At 31.2% G+C, this 15977-nt stretch overlaps 1 protein-coding gene across 1 annotated transcript in view; it reads right to left on the bottom strand.

Moving 5' to 3' along the window:
• The window catches only part of LOC129754622 (nose resistant to fluoxetine protein 6), a 55219-nt gene extending 39567 nt beyond the window's left edge, over positions 1–15652 (bottom strand). The window contains exon 1 of the mRNA XM_055750785.1: positions 15098–15652. Coding sequence (XP_055606760.1) covers positions 15098–15365 — 268 coding nt within the window. The 5' untranslated portion in view covers positions 15366–15652. The remainder of the gene's footprint in view (positions 1–15097) is intronic.
• Positions 15653–15977: the final 325 nt, after the last annotated feature.

Genomic DNA, 15977 nt, shown 5'->3' with positions numbered 1-15977 from the left:
ATAATTGACAAGATTGGCAAAAATGAGCAAAAATGAAAAAAAAACAATGACAACAATAATATCAATGACAAACATGACAAAAAATTACAACAATGACAAAAATGAAAAATATAACGAAAGTATCATAAAATGACAAAAAACGAAAGAAATGACAACAGTGACAAAAAAACCATAAAATGACAAAAAAATTGAAAAATTGCAAAAATACTAACAAAGTAAACTATGACAAAAATGTCGAAAATAACAAACATGACATAGATGACAAAATGGACAAAATGAACAAAAATTACAAAATTATAAAAATAAATAAAATGATAAAAGTAACAAAAATGAACAAAAATGAAAAAAAAAGTGTAAACAACAATAGCAACAAAAATGACAAAATGACAAAAATGAAAAAAATGACAAAATTGACAAAGATGAAAAAAAATGGCAAAAATGATAAAAATTACGAAAACGACAAAAATGATAAAAATTACAACATTGAAAAAAATAACAAAAATGCAAAAATGACAAAGCTGACAAAACTGACATAAATGACAAAAATGATAAAAATGACAACACTGAAAAATGTGGTCAAAATGTCAAAAATGGTAAAAATGACAAAAATGACAAACATGGCAAAAATGATAAAAATGACAACATTGAAAAAATGACGATAATGACAAAATTGACAAAAATGATAAAAATTACAAAAATTACAAAAAATGACAAAATTGACAAATTTGATAAATTGACAATAATGACGAAAATCACAAAAATTTCAAAAATGACAAAAATTACATAAAAGTTAAAAATGATAAAAATGACAACATTGAAAAAAATTCAAGAATAACAAAAATGCAAAAATGACGAAAAAGACAAAACCGACAAAACAATAAAAATGACAACATTGAAAAAAATGGCAAAAGTGACATAAATGATATAAATGACAAACATTGAAAAAATGACAAAAATGACCAAAATGATCAAAATGACCAATATGTATAACCAAAATGAAAAAAATGACAAAAATGACTGAATTGACAAAAATATCAAATTGACAAAAATGACAAAAATGACTAAATTGACCAAAATTTCAAAAATGACAAAAATTACCAAAATGATTAAAAATGACTAAAATGACTAAAATGACTAAAATGACCAAAATGACCAAAATGTCAGAAATAACAAATTGACAAAATTGACCAAATTGACAAAAATGACAATATTGACCAAAAACGACAAAAATTGCTAAAATGACCAAAATGTCAAAAATAACAAATTGACAAACATGACTAAAATGGTTAAAATGACTAAAATGACCAAAATGACAAAAATGGCAAAACTGACAAGAATGGCAAAAATGACAAAATTGACAAAAATGACATTAAATGACAAGAATGGCAAAAATGACAAAATTGACAAAATTGACCAAATTGACCGAATTGAAAAAATTGACAAAATTGACAAAAATGATAAAAATAACAAAAATGGCAAAAATGACTAAAATGACTAAAATGACCAATATGACAAAAATGGTAAAAATTACAAAAATTTCAAAAATGACCAAAATGACAAAAATGGCAAAAATGACAAAAACGACCAAAATGGCAAAAATGACATAAATGACAAAGATAACAAAAATCACAAAAACGATAAAAATGCCCAAAATTTAAAAAAAATGACTGAAATCACTAAAGTGAAAAAAATGACAAAAATAGCAAAATTGACAATATCGACAAAAATGATAAAAATGGCAAAAATGACAAAAATGATAAATATTACAACATTGAAAAAAATTACAAAAAAGCCAAAAATTACAAAAATGCAAAAATGGCAAAAACGATAAAAACGACAACATTGAAACAATAGCCAAAGTGAAAAAAATGACAAAAGGGGCAAAAATGAAAAAAATTATATAAATGACAAACTTGCCAAAAATGACAAAAATGATAAAAATGACAACATTGAAAAAATGACAAAGAAGACCAATGTGACAAAAAATGTACAAAATGACAAAATCGCAAAAATGACAAAAATGATAAAAATGACAACATTGAAAAAATGACAAAAATTACAAAAAAAGACCAAAGTGCCAAAAATGACCAAAATGCCAAAAATGATCAAGATGACCAGAATGATAAAAATGACAACATTGAACAAATTTCCAAAATGACAAAAATGTCAAAAATGACTAAAATGACTAAAATGACCAAAATGTCAAAATGACAAAAATGACTAAAATGGCTAAAATGACTAAAATGACCAAAATGATAAAAATGGCAAAAATGACATAAATGACAAGAATGGCGAAAATGCTAAAATTGACAAAATTGACAAAAATGACAAGACAAGAATTGCAAAAATGACAAAATTGACATAATTGAAAAAATTGAAAAAATTGCCAAAAATGATAAAAATGACAAACATGACATAAATGACAAGAATGACAAAAATGATAAAAATGACTAAAATGACTCAAATCACTAAAATGAATAAAATGACTAAAATGACCAAATGACAAAAATGGTAAAAATTACAAAAATGTTAAAAATGACCAAAATGACAAAAATGGCAAAAATGACAAAAATTGCCAAAATGACAAAAATGGCAAAAATGACAAAAATGACATAAATGACAAAAATAACAAAAATCACAAAAATCACAAAAATGATAAAAATGCCCAAAATTGAAAAAAATTGACTGAAATCACTAAAGTGAAAAAATGACAAAAATGGCAAAAATATCAAAATGACCGCTTCGTAAATATAATAATGATTGCAGGGTGGCCAGCGAACCGGGAAAACCGGGAAAAAACCGGGAATTGAAAATGGCACCGGGAAAACCGGGAAATAACCGGGAATTTGACATCAAAACCGGGAAAAACCTTATGCAGTGGAAATAACTTTTTATATATAAATCCTACGTATAGAAAAGGTTGAAGTTGAAGTTAATTAAGAGTAAACTTTTAACAAAAATTTGACATAATAGATAATAATTGTTTTCTCTGATGAAAATACGAAATGGGAAAAGTTTATTTGTGTTTCCATTTTTCAATGTTCGCCTTTTCCACCGAATATTAGAAATTAAAGCCGAAATTGTTCGGATTGTTAAATCTTGGTCTTAAAACCTGATTTCAGAATCCAAATTTTGTATTCAGAATTGATATAGAAAAATTTGATTAAAAATTCAGGCTCAGTATGATGTTTCAAATTTAGATTTTGAAAACAGATTTGATTCAAAATTCAGAATTATGAAAGTCGAATTATGATTTTAATTCAATAATTAATTGCATTTCGGTGAACTATACATTCTAATAGGAAGAATATAAGAATGTATAGTTCACCGAAATGCCATTAATCATTCAATTAAAATCATAAAACCAGCGGTGATAATCTGTTATTACGAAAGTCGAATTAATTTCTCTATGTTAAGACTTCAATCATGCATTCAGAAGTGGTACTGAAAATGCAGATGAATTATGAGACAAGATTCTGGTGTAAGTTTTAGACACAATATGAAATTTTACAATGTTAAAAGCTTGAGATTCGATATTCAAACTCATTACCTGGGTTTACCGTTCCTATTTTAGAACAGAAGTAAAACAAAAATTAAGATACTAATAATCTAAATCCATAAATCAGTAACCAGTACACAGTACTATGATAGAAGAAGTAATTTTAATAATTAATAATAATTTTTATTCTTACATCATTCGAAAATCATATATCCAAATTCAGAATAAAAAGAAATTGAACTCAAAGTTCGAGTTTGCAATTAAATTTTGAAACTAATATCGACATTCATGGATTAGAATTTTATTACCAAGTTGGTATTTCAGAATTTAAGTTCAACATTTTAAGTCCGAATTTAAAAGTAAAATACATAAACAGCACAAAATAAGTTTGTTTGTTTATCTGAATATACTGATTTATCGAAATTATCTAAAATTTTCAAATTTGGTTCATTCTGGCGATTTTTGTAAATTTTATTTTTTGAGATTTTCAAATGCACATAACTTTTTAACTTTCCAAGTGAAATCAAATAAAAGCATTGAAGTTTTACCATATTTTGAATAGTAAACTTCTATATGAGAAACCTAAAGAAATGTTATATCACCAAATATTCGACAAAATATACAATTTTCCAGCCCTTTTGATGTTACAGCTTTCATTTTAAGACGCCATAATGGGTTATTCGTTCGTTTTAGAGTTATGGAAGAAATAATGACAATAAATCTCTATTTGCGCGTTCAATCTTAGTTAGAATCTTAGTTTTTCGAAGAATTAAAGAAAATTTAAACTTTATTTTTATGCAGTTTAAAATGACAAAATATCTGCATTTCAAAATTGCTTAATTATTTTCACGAAAAAATCGAGCCTTTAATGTATCGGTAAATATATTTTCTTCATTATTATTTTAGAGATCATAGAAACCCAAAATTGTCATTTGAACCCCAAAATTGTTTTATTGACAAATGGAAGATTCAGTTCTGATCAGAGTGGATTAATAATTAATACTAAAATTATTTTCTTACCCTTTTACATTTCAACATTTAAATACTTCATTATCGGCACAAAAATCAACAAACCTCATCGCAATATTCGCAGATGTGAATAACTTTCGAATTACAAAATTGGTTCACTGAACATTTTCAGTTTTCACCACACACTTTCACGTTCAAATATTATATAATGTTTATTTGTTCGGCCAATAAATCTTGTAACATGTATTTAACAGTGTATCCTTAAACCTTGAAAAACATGAAATCTCACTAGGAAAAACCGGGAAAAAAACGGGAATTTAAAAATGGAAATCCGCTGGCCACCCTGTGATTGACATGTTGTTCGGCGAAATTTTGGATTCATTTTATAAGGCAACTCTTTCATTTATAGCCACCGGTTTAGGCTGAAATTTAGCACAGGTCAGTGTTTTGAATCAATCGATAATATGTTTATACAGTATTTGAGTATTTGTACATTATTTACAACTTTTATTAACCCATTGGAAACAAACCGTTTTTTTTTTAAATAACCCGTCGCGCCGAGAAGTTTGAACATTTGTGAAAACACAGACTCCCAAGTAGTGTGGTTTATAATCAAAATCAATATCATATTTTGATTTTTTAACAATTTCCAAATTTTATCAGTATGAAAATGTTAGGGTTTTGAAGAATAGTTATTTCAGAAAAACTGCAATATTCGGAAAATAAATTCAGCCTCCCTTTTTTCTCCCTTGGTTTTTTTTAAGTTTGTTTTGTGAATGAAAGAATGATTCAACGGGTTCTATGCCTAAACAACTCCTTTCAAAAAGAGAAAAAAAAATCCAAAGTCACCCCTAAATCTTTTTAGATAAATGCCATCATTCCTTTTCTGATACATATAAGATTTCTTTTTTTTTGCTAATATGTCGAGTCGCCGCAAAAAAATGTCGGCTTCCCTCTTCTCTAAGATAGTTATTAGTTTTGAAAAGTGGTTACCACGACACATAAAACATGGTTTAGTGGCCAATAACTAGGTACATATTGTTAATTTTTAAGAAAATTGATCTTGTACACGACATTGAGTTGAGTAGTTCAGTTTATTAGGCCCTTTGTAACATGGAGACAGCGAGTTTACCCATTATCTATATTTATTAGAAAATTTTTCCAACAATGCAAAATAACAAAAATAAAAATAAATCATTTGGGTTTTGAATTTGAATAAATTACCAAAAATATCATAAAATATTTTTCAAAATTGACCGTACAGTCAAAATACATGAAATTGTTAATACAACTGACGAAAAAAATTCAAAAACAACCAAATCAACCGGTGCAAAAAATTGCCTTTTGCTTCCCATATGTTGTTTCGATACCTCTAAGCATCAGTATACAATATGAGATGATTCGGATAATTGCTGAATAAGCAACATTGCATGCTCACCTCCAATATTGACAACTTTTAGAGCAAGTTCACTCGTACAGACCTCGTTCGATTTTGGCAACATTCGATTTTGGCAACATCCGAGCAAAAACCGTTCGATTTTGGCAACATTAAAAAATTCGGTTTTTTTTTTGTAACTTTTTAATTTTTTATTTTCATTTCAAATTAATAAAAATTAATGTAAAACGTATATTAGCATGAAATTTTTCAATTTGGCTAATTTATAATAGTTTTAAACTGTAAAAACACGATTTTTTCCATATTTTACTGATTAAAACTAATATAATTGAGCCAAATTTAAAAATTTTATGCTTATATAAGGTTTTACATCAATTTTGAATAATTTGAAATATAAATTTGAAATAAAAAAGTGACAAAAATCCGTTCGATTTTGGCAACATTCGATTTTGGCAACATAAAATTTACGAGCGTGTTGCCAAAAACGAACGGGGTCTGTATTGGGAAAAAGTGGTAGAAATTTTGACACTTTTAGCACATTTTGAAGCAGTTAATATTTGAATAACAATCATGTCATTCAGGAATAGCAAATTAAATAAACCCAAGTGAGGAAGATAGATATTTGTTGCATCATTTTTTAACTTTTCGGCACAAACTGAGTTTTATAAAAAAGATATGATGAAATGTGTACACCTGTTCAATGCAAAACTTTCTGAAAGACTTATGTAAAAAAGGTGATCATTCAAAAGTTATAAAATTTGAACTTTTGCACTGACCGGTGATTTGATCAGAGTAATTTGACATTCGAAGATTGTTTTTGCTTAGTCAAAGATAGCTTCCTTAGTCAAAGATAGCTTCCTTACTTTAAAATACACGACCAGTATATTCATCCAACAGTCTCCCTGTTGTTAGCAAAAATTTTTCAAGGTGATAGAAATTTTTTAAAGAAACATGTGCGTCAAACAAAATATACAACGGCTCTCCTACAGGACTTGAACCCGCAATCTCCGCTTTTAATAAAATTTCATAACCAGAAACTCAGAGGCAAATGTAGAATAAGAATAGAGAATATAGAAAACACTCTCCGATATTTTCCTTTTTTTTTCATTCCATATATTTTTCTTGCAGTTTTCATTCAACCCATAAAATTGAGGTTAGAATAAAAAAACCGAAATACACTAGTTGAAGATTAAAATATGAAAAGTCGTCCAGCATTATTAACTATTATTATTACGCCTCATTTCAATAGAATTGCCAAGATGGTTGGTTTCATTTTTTGTTCATATTTTAGACCTGTAGATTTTGTCCTGCAAAATATAAATATTGTGAATGTTTGAACAAGATTTTAATTGCTGATTAATATCATCTTTATGACCTTCTATTTAGAAACGAATTTGTATTCAAGGCAATTCAATCCAATGGTACGTCTATGAGGTTTGTTCAAACTTTGTGATCAGATTTTTTTTAGTCTTGGTTTTTATGAGTAGGTATTTAAAAAAAGTTTAATATTTCGATTTTTTGAGTGTTTTTTTTTTCCTGTTGGGGAGAGAGTCCACTGCGACCATTAAGTTGATCTATTGTGGTATTACCCCGTGTTATTATTTTTACTTTGCTATGCTACTTGACACCCCTGCACTATTGGTTGAAGTTGCAGTTGTTTACCGGTAGCACTACGAGCACACACATAACTAGGTAGGATCTCCAAGTGCAATCTAAGTTCCCTTAAAAAGATCCATCCACATGCATGTGCTGCATCATTGAGGCGTACAATTCCAAGGTATACCCGGCTAGCATTCCACTAATGCTAAAACCGCCAACCTTCATCATACTATGTGTGCCAGGTTATGTCACGACCGGGATTCGATCTCATGAACGTTGGCTCCTCTAGGCCACGATCTGCTGGCTTTTGAGTGTTACTTAATAAAATGTATTTTTTTCAAGGTGCATCGATTGATACAAAAAAAAAAGTTGGAAATCTTTTTAAAATTGATAGGAATTTGAGTGATTTGGGAGGCACTCTGAGCACTTACAAAAATTTACGATATAATCTTGAACCTTAAGTTTTTTGACAATATCATCGAGTAATGGCTGATTTTTCATATAATCTACCTAGAGGGAACGGTGAGCTGGGAAGTTCAGAAAAAAGTTGCGATGGGTGAGAATTGTTTCAAATCCGCTGTGTAGATTGATAGCACTCTCAGATATTCTTAACTGTTCTTTCTAAGTAGTTCCGTATTGTTCCTAAGAATTTTTGTCTTGATGAATCCTTGTGCATAATATTGTTTTCAACATAATTCTGTGGAATAATTTGATGAGCTGCTATTATTTAAAACACTACTGTACATGATTCGCCTTCCTATAAAATTTATGCGATTTTAAATAATTACGAAGGTTTTATAGCCTTAGCACAGTAGCGAGGATGTCGAAACAGTTCAATCTAAGACTCCGTACAAATTGATATGAAATGTAATTGTTGCATGATTATGGTTGCCAGATTACGCGGTTTTATCCGGGTTTGCCCGAATATTTAATACAAAATTTGAAAAAGTTCTGTCCGGTCCGGTTGCCCGGATAGCATTGAAAAAAGCCCGGATTTTGCCCGGATTTTTGGTCGACAATTTTGAAATCAAATATTCGAATCGGATACGTGCTACAAAAAATCTGGCCACCTTATACATGATGCAACTAGCTTTGGAATTATTTTTGGCCACAACATTTCAAACCAAGCGATAAAGAACGAGTTAGCTACAAAGGGTATTAGAAAGGCGGCCCGTTATCCAAACATACGGGAACATTGTGACTATCATTTTTTTTTTCACAAATTGGAAAATCATTTTCATAATTTTTGGTTTCAAAAGGATGAAGAAATTGGATGCATAGAGTAAAATTTTTGTCCCTATTGACGCCATTTTACGATAGGTAAATACGATAGGTAATCCTTTTTTTGCATTTTCGATGTTTAGATTAAAATCAAGATTGCTATTTTCAATCATATTGTCCTCTTATATTTTAATGCACACACTCACACACTATGTGCAGTATTTCTATGTATTTTGTGTTGTCATCTTAAGACCAGTTCAATGACCCAGTATATCAATTGGAACTATTTCTGATAGGAATTCTTATTCTTATAACGTTTAAACATTTCTTAAACTGATTACCAGCGAGAAGAGATCTCCGGAAAAAATAATACCCAAAATCTTGGATACTTGGGATCAAATATCGAAAACCTCGTACGCAATCCAATGCCTTGGTCTAATGTGACTTAAATTTGGCACGTGATTTATTGGGCTGGCAAGTAAAAAATCAACCTGATACCTAAAGATATATGATTTTCGACCTTCAATTGAATTGAGCCACACGTAGGTACGAACGGTCGTGCAGAAAATGTACCGAAAAAGAAATTGAACTGACAGCTGACAGCATTCAAATGTTTAGTTAATGGCCAGCCCCAGGACATGGCTCACTTTTGTAGCTGACGAATGGTTTTTGATACTGGCACGGTCGAGCAGAAATTTTGTTTCATAAATAGAATGTGTGTCAAGCGTCATTGAACCGGTAAGTTGCATTTTGAAGCGTAGCAATCGGTGCGTGAAATATATAACGTTAATTGCTATTAGCTCAATGTTTTTTTTTAAAACTGTAACCCTGGATTCGACATTTGTAATTGGTTACACCGTTCCTATTAGTGTTAACTATTGTTTTTGTGTGACACATCGCAATTGAGACTAATTGATAACATTCGATGGATCTTCGTGTTACTTAATGTTTTTAAATATGTTGTGATGATTGTGATGAGTAAGGTTCAATGCAGGTAACATCTTTATTTACTTTTCAGAACGCTTTCATCCTGAGACTCTTATCATTTTTACTCTATCTATGTACAGTAAATGATCTGAAGCGGAACATACTTGGAAACGCTATATTTAATATCGTAAATAGGAAGGAAACAATCCAATTAAAATAGATTTCTATTATACAACTTCCGTTTTTGGTTCACGGTGTTGTTGATTACTCCAACGGAAACTTATTTATATCTTCTATTCATTCTTGGCGCTGTTCAAAATAGGGTAACGGACTTATTTTGGACCGGGTACATATTGTGATAAGTTTAACAACTACAAATATGTTCACAGCTATGATAAAACACTTGAAAACTAGTTTGTAAGCTCGCAGAATCAAAAAAACTTGTTTTAATCGCAATTCGAGCCATGTCGAAAATAGGTCCTACTTATTTCCTTAGGGACTTATTTTGGACCACCCAACATAACCTGCGTATTAAACTTGTTGTTAAATGTTCATTAACGCATTAAAACGTTGTACGGCGATATGAAAATTATTATGCACAGTATTTCAATCGCTAAAGCCCAAAACCGCCCTCAGACCGGGTTCATTTCAATTGGCATATAATTAAGCCATTTATTGTTTTAATTCATCAGTGTTTTAACTTACTTTTTGTGCATTATGCTTTAAACCAAGTTAATCTTACAATCTACATTAATGGCAACTGTTTGATAAGCAGTTGTCAAAACTACAGCTTAAACAAAAACATGAAAAACTGGACATGCACCAATTTTTTATTAAGTCATTATTTGTTCTGTTTCATGAATTTTTTTTGACAGTTTAGTCTAAAGCTTACAAACATACAGGGTTGATTTTCGAGAATATAGTTGATTAGGTAGAAAGACGAAATATAAACCCCGTTTAAGAGAAGGGTTGGGAAAAAACCGACAACAAATCGTCAAATATGTAACTGAGTTTAAAATTGGTAACAGTTGAAATATCTCAGTTAATAGCAGACTAATTTATATAATATATTCAACTATAGCTATGAGATAGTCTTAACGTGATTGAAAACTTAGGGAAAATAATTGTTGAAATGTGTAAAAATTACAAGCGAAAAAGTACTAAAACTCAAGTTTTTCTGCCCCTGTGGTTATGCAATTATTAAAAAAGAAAACTGTTGATTAATTTACTCCAACGATAATTTATTTCGTAGCACAAAAGTTGTTTCAAAGATAAAACTGAACTTTTGCGAATTTTTCAGCGAAAAGAAAACTGGCTTTTAGATGGTTACAAAAAATCGCATAATTCTCGCACATTTGAATCTTCTTGGAATCTACGAATTCTACAGAACTGAATCGAAACCAAATCCACTGAGGTTTTGGAAGTCATAATGCATCAATTTGATGTTGTCAGACTTTCTTAACTTATCATTGGGTCGTCTGAAGAAGATTTGCGTTTAAAAAATTGATCCTAAAAATAAGCCAACTGGCCAGTATTTAACACAGCAGAACAAATTTCGTCGAGATTGCAGTGTGCTGACGGAATTTTCAAAACATTTCAATACACTATATAACGGAGAACTTTTTTTGTTTTTACTCAATTCTTATCGAAAATTACTGTTTTAAAGCATAATTAGTTGTAGAAAAAACAGATGGTTTTAGTAGGAGATATTCAACATACAAGTGTACTCAAATAGAGGCTGGGAGAAATTGAAGAAAGTTAGTTCAGGGATGAATTAACATGAACAAACAAAACTTGACTGCAAGAATAAGAAAGCAAAAGATAAACTGAATTATTGGCATAATTGCGAAAAAAAACTTATTTAGTTTAAGGGTGGTCCAAAATAGGTCTAAAGGGTGGTCCAAAATAGAAACTTGGTGGTCCAAAATACCGACCAGAGCAATGTTCAAAGAAATGAGTTTTTAGGCTTATATCTTGTTTCATTGCAACAAACGACGATATGTTTTGATAGAAAAAGCCTTGATCTTCGTAATGAACGGATAAAGTAGTCAAAAATTGTAACATGTACTTTTTTATTTCAAAAAATAGCATAGCCACTTCCCAAAGCGGTCCAAAATTGGTCCGTTACCCTAGTATAAAAAGGGTCGGGTGATTTTTATTGTTACTCAGTAAAAACAGGAAATAATCACGTGTGACAATGAACTATTTTATATCAAGCTTCTAAAAATAAAATTATATTTTTTCATACTTCATTCTTCACTCTTCATTCTTCACTCTTCATTCTTCAATCTTTCATTATTCATTCTTTATTTTACAGTCCTCATTCTGTTATTATTGTACGGTCATGCGGAGTGACAATTGGTTAAAAAAATATGATTTTAATTTTTTTTCTCAGTTAATCTCGTTAGCGTATCGTTGAAAAATTTTGATTTTTGAAAAAGTTATGGTCAAATTAAAATTGACCCTTCGTCACGTAGAGTGGATGGCTGTGGGTCAATAGACCGCTGCTAAAATTGACTTTTTGCTCCCATATGTTTTTTTTATGCCTTTTGGGTCACCAAGCATCAGTTTAAAATTTGAAAAAAATTGTTGAATTTTGTCTTTAATTATTGGTTTTGCATATTCTTAAGCTTCATTTTTGGCTAACATTAAAAGAAGCTAAGTAATTTATGGAAAAAATAATAACTGTTTAAAAATAATAAATCTTAATCATTGAAAAGTGTTCAAAAATGGAAGTATTTGATTTCTAGAGTTTTTATAATTTCATGAAATATTTTTGCAAGGGTTATATAAATCAACAAACTTATTGGCTATGTAAAACAGTTTTTTTTTGTGATTAAATTTTGTAAAACATTTTTTCTCATAACAACGAATATCTTTCAACGATACAGGGTTGTTTACATAAAATTCACTGCATGAATCAAGAAATATTAATCATCCAAAGTTATACTTATCTGAACTTCCAGTACATCTCTGGTGATTTTTGAATGAAAAATTATGTTTTCCCATATTAAATTGAAATTCGTTGCGTTAATTCAGGACCTAATGAATCGCTTCCAAAATTTTTATTGCTATTTTCAGTTGTTCAGTTCAGTTGAGCAAGTTCACTCGTGTTAGGAAAAGTGGTAGAAATTAGAAATAGCACATTTTGAAAATTTTACCATGAAAAAATGTTTTCAAGATCTTTGGGCGTTGTATTTTTTACAGCACTGTTTCTATTTCAGCCGTATGTGATAGGAATATCGGTATTTTTGCATCACAGCGTGCGAAAATAGAACACGTTTTCTAAAAAAAACTTTAGATATGCGTCTAGTACACGAAGTGTGAATTTGAAATGAATGAACGTGGACACATCATTCACCAATAGAAATATAATTGCTTCATCGTGGAAAAATCCGTTCAAACATGCAAAATCCGTCAAACATGCTAAATCCCCAATCAATGTTGTAAGCAATAACATTTTTAATCTGTGCTGTGCTATGTCACCCCCATTTTACACATTTCGAACAATGTTTCAAAAATTCTAATCTAAATATATAAAAAATGAATGTTTGTCTGTCTGTCTGTATGTTCCCTATCGACTCGGAAACTACGAAATCGATCATCGTGAAAATTGGTATCTGCAGGTTTTTGGGGCTGGAAGGTTCCTGTAATAGTCTAGGACCCCTACCTTTCACTGAAGGAGGGAGGGTATCTCTCAAACAAAAGTTGAAAGGCTCCATAACTCGAGAACTGATCATGCAGATGGAACCGAATTAGGCATGGGGTTGTATTTTGGTACGAGGAATGTTTCTATGATGGTTTGGTAACCCATCATTTTTCCAGTGGGATGATAGAGAAGAGGAGAGTGGGCTCTTTTACAATTTCTTACATAACTCGGAAACTAATCAAGCAAATAGAACGAAATATGGCATGTAAGGATATTTGTAATCGAGACACCCTCCTTTTTCCAGCGAGTTGGGGAGCGGGGAAGGGAGGGGCAGCTGCCATTCAATTTTATTGCTCAACTATTATAACTGCAAGAACTATTCCAGCAAATCCAATGCCGAATTTGGCATTGCAGGGTATTCGGTACGGAAATGCTTTTATGAATATTTGGTAACCCTAACTCTTTCAATTGGGCGGATGGAAATGGGAAGGGTTGGATGCTGCCTAATAATTTTCAACATAACTGAACAGCTGATCGTGCAAATGGAACCGAATTTGGCATGTAAGGGTATTCGAATACGAGAAATGTTTCTATGATAAATTGAAGCCCCTCCTTCAAAAATGCCTACAAAACAAATTCCAAACAATAAAATGTTAGGTAATAATTTTTAGGAAATTTCATTTATTTTTGAAAGGTCAGCTGATAACTTATATAGATATGTACTCTTCACTTTTGCAGCAGCTCAATGTGCGCCAAATATTTAAAGGGTAGGAAGTTACCAACATTCGTCAGAAAATAGTTCTGATTGGAACTTTATCTGGAGCAATACACTTTCGACCTAGAACGCAATATGTAATTGGAAACTGAAAGTTGTCCCGGTCATACAAGATAATAAGAACACTCACATAAAATCAAGGCTTTGTTCTCGCGTGGAGTTCCTCGTTTCCACTATCATTGAACATTCTCGGCCAAAGCGACTAAGTGAGTGTGGTAATACTGTTTCATTCTTCAAGGCGGAAAATGAATCAAGACCCTGGAAGCTACTGGTAGGTCGGCAGGTTGATATGCGCATCCGGCTGACTCAGAAGCATATTTCTAAAATTATGTAAATGCATTTTCGCGCGCGCTGTTTTGGACAAACGTTCGGAACACCGAAGAGCGTTTTTGTTTCTTCAACTTCTCTTCAACAAGTTCTCAAGGCAGTCGAGATTTTTGGGTGATGCTCCGTCTCAAGGTTTTCTAGTAAAAAAAAACCGAAAAAAAACAGATGGATTGTGACATTTGGTATTGACTCAATGCCGTTTTGTTTGTACATCACTCTTCCACTTTATAGCCAGTCATCGGAAATAGTAGTGACATAAAGTTTCGGGGTGTGTTTTATATAAACTATTTTCTTCGTTGAAGAAAAACAACTAAGGATGGCAATACTTAAAGTCGGGCACTTTAATGATAATCTTTAAAACAGTTCAATATTTAAATTTTAATATTAAGAACAAAAAGTATTTCTGTATTTTTTTAAAACGATATTTAAAAAAAAAAAACCCACAATATACCGTTTTTTTTTATTTCAGGCTTTCGAATTTTTTACATTTTTTCTTATAAAGTACGTTGAATTGAAAAAGGTTTTGTTGTGTAGAGTCATTAAACATGGTTACATTGTTCTTGAAATACCTATTATTATTTTCTGCATCGAAGAACTTCTTACTATTCAACTAATTGTTGCCATAATTGCTAGAGGATATTGACGAAACATTTTTTTTCATAACCTTCGTTCAAAAACCAATCATTCAATGCACACACTTTATTAAAGCACACACTTTGTGTATGGTTCACTTACTTTGAATTGCCCAATTTTTTCCGCCTTGCAATCCACGGAAATATTGCTCCATATTCGCAGAGCAGTTGTTTGTTAACCGTTTCGATATATCATTCCATTTGGATCCAACATTGCGCAGATCAAAAATATCCAATATTTGATCTAGCCTGATGAGATTTCCAAACCCCGTAGCACTTGATTGCTCTTTTTCTGTTGATTGTGCATTTATGTTATTGGCACATACCAGAACACAAAGTGTAAAGATTGCGATTGCGGTAGACATTTTCATTTTAAAATCGTAAACACTCCAGCAGGTATCACAATAGCACTCAAAATAATTTTATAACCGCAGTGCCGCACACTCTAGTAGTACATCATCGGCCAATTAAGAAGCTTCTCTTAGTGGCACTTTTACATTTCGCACAGCACGATCAGCTCAACTTCTAAAACGTGTTAAAGTTCAAGATTCCAGTGTTATTGGCGCGCACACCCTTTTGTATCTGCCCGTGGGGATTTTGTGTTCGAACGAATGACTTAACATAGAGGCGGACAATCGCAGACTAAGCCAGCGCTGAGCCAGCAACCGCCAACGAACCATTCTGAGCGTTTCACGTGTTGGCTTATTTTATTACAGCATACCCAAGAGTTTCATAAAAATTGGCTGACGAAAAAACTTCACGGAGAGCTGTGAGAGCTATAATTTGGTCTGGTGAGGTGCTCTATGAAAGTATAAGTTAAACAATTTTCAAAATCTACAGTTGAAACTTTCTTTTCCCCTATTTGCAGACTAAGTAAAGTTGTATGCGATCGATGCTACATGATGTGTTATACAATAGTCCAATACTTGTACACACAATCACAGTGACACAAATATCAACCAGCTGTGTCTTTATCTATTTAT

The sequence above is a fragment of the Uranotaenia lowii genome, chromosome 3 (assembly GCF_029784155.1).
Source record: "Uranotaenia lowii strain MFRU-FL chromosome 3, ASM2978415v1, whole genome shotgun sequence".
Lineage (NCBI taxonomy): Eukaryota > Metazoa > Arthropoda > Insecta > Diptera > Culicidae > Uranotaenia > Uranotaenia lowii.
This window is presented reverse-complemented; position numbering and strand designations above follow the sequence as displayed.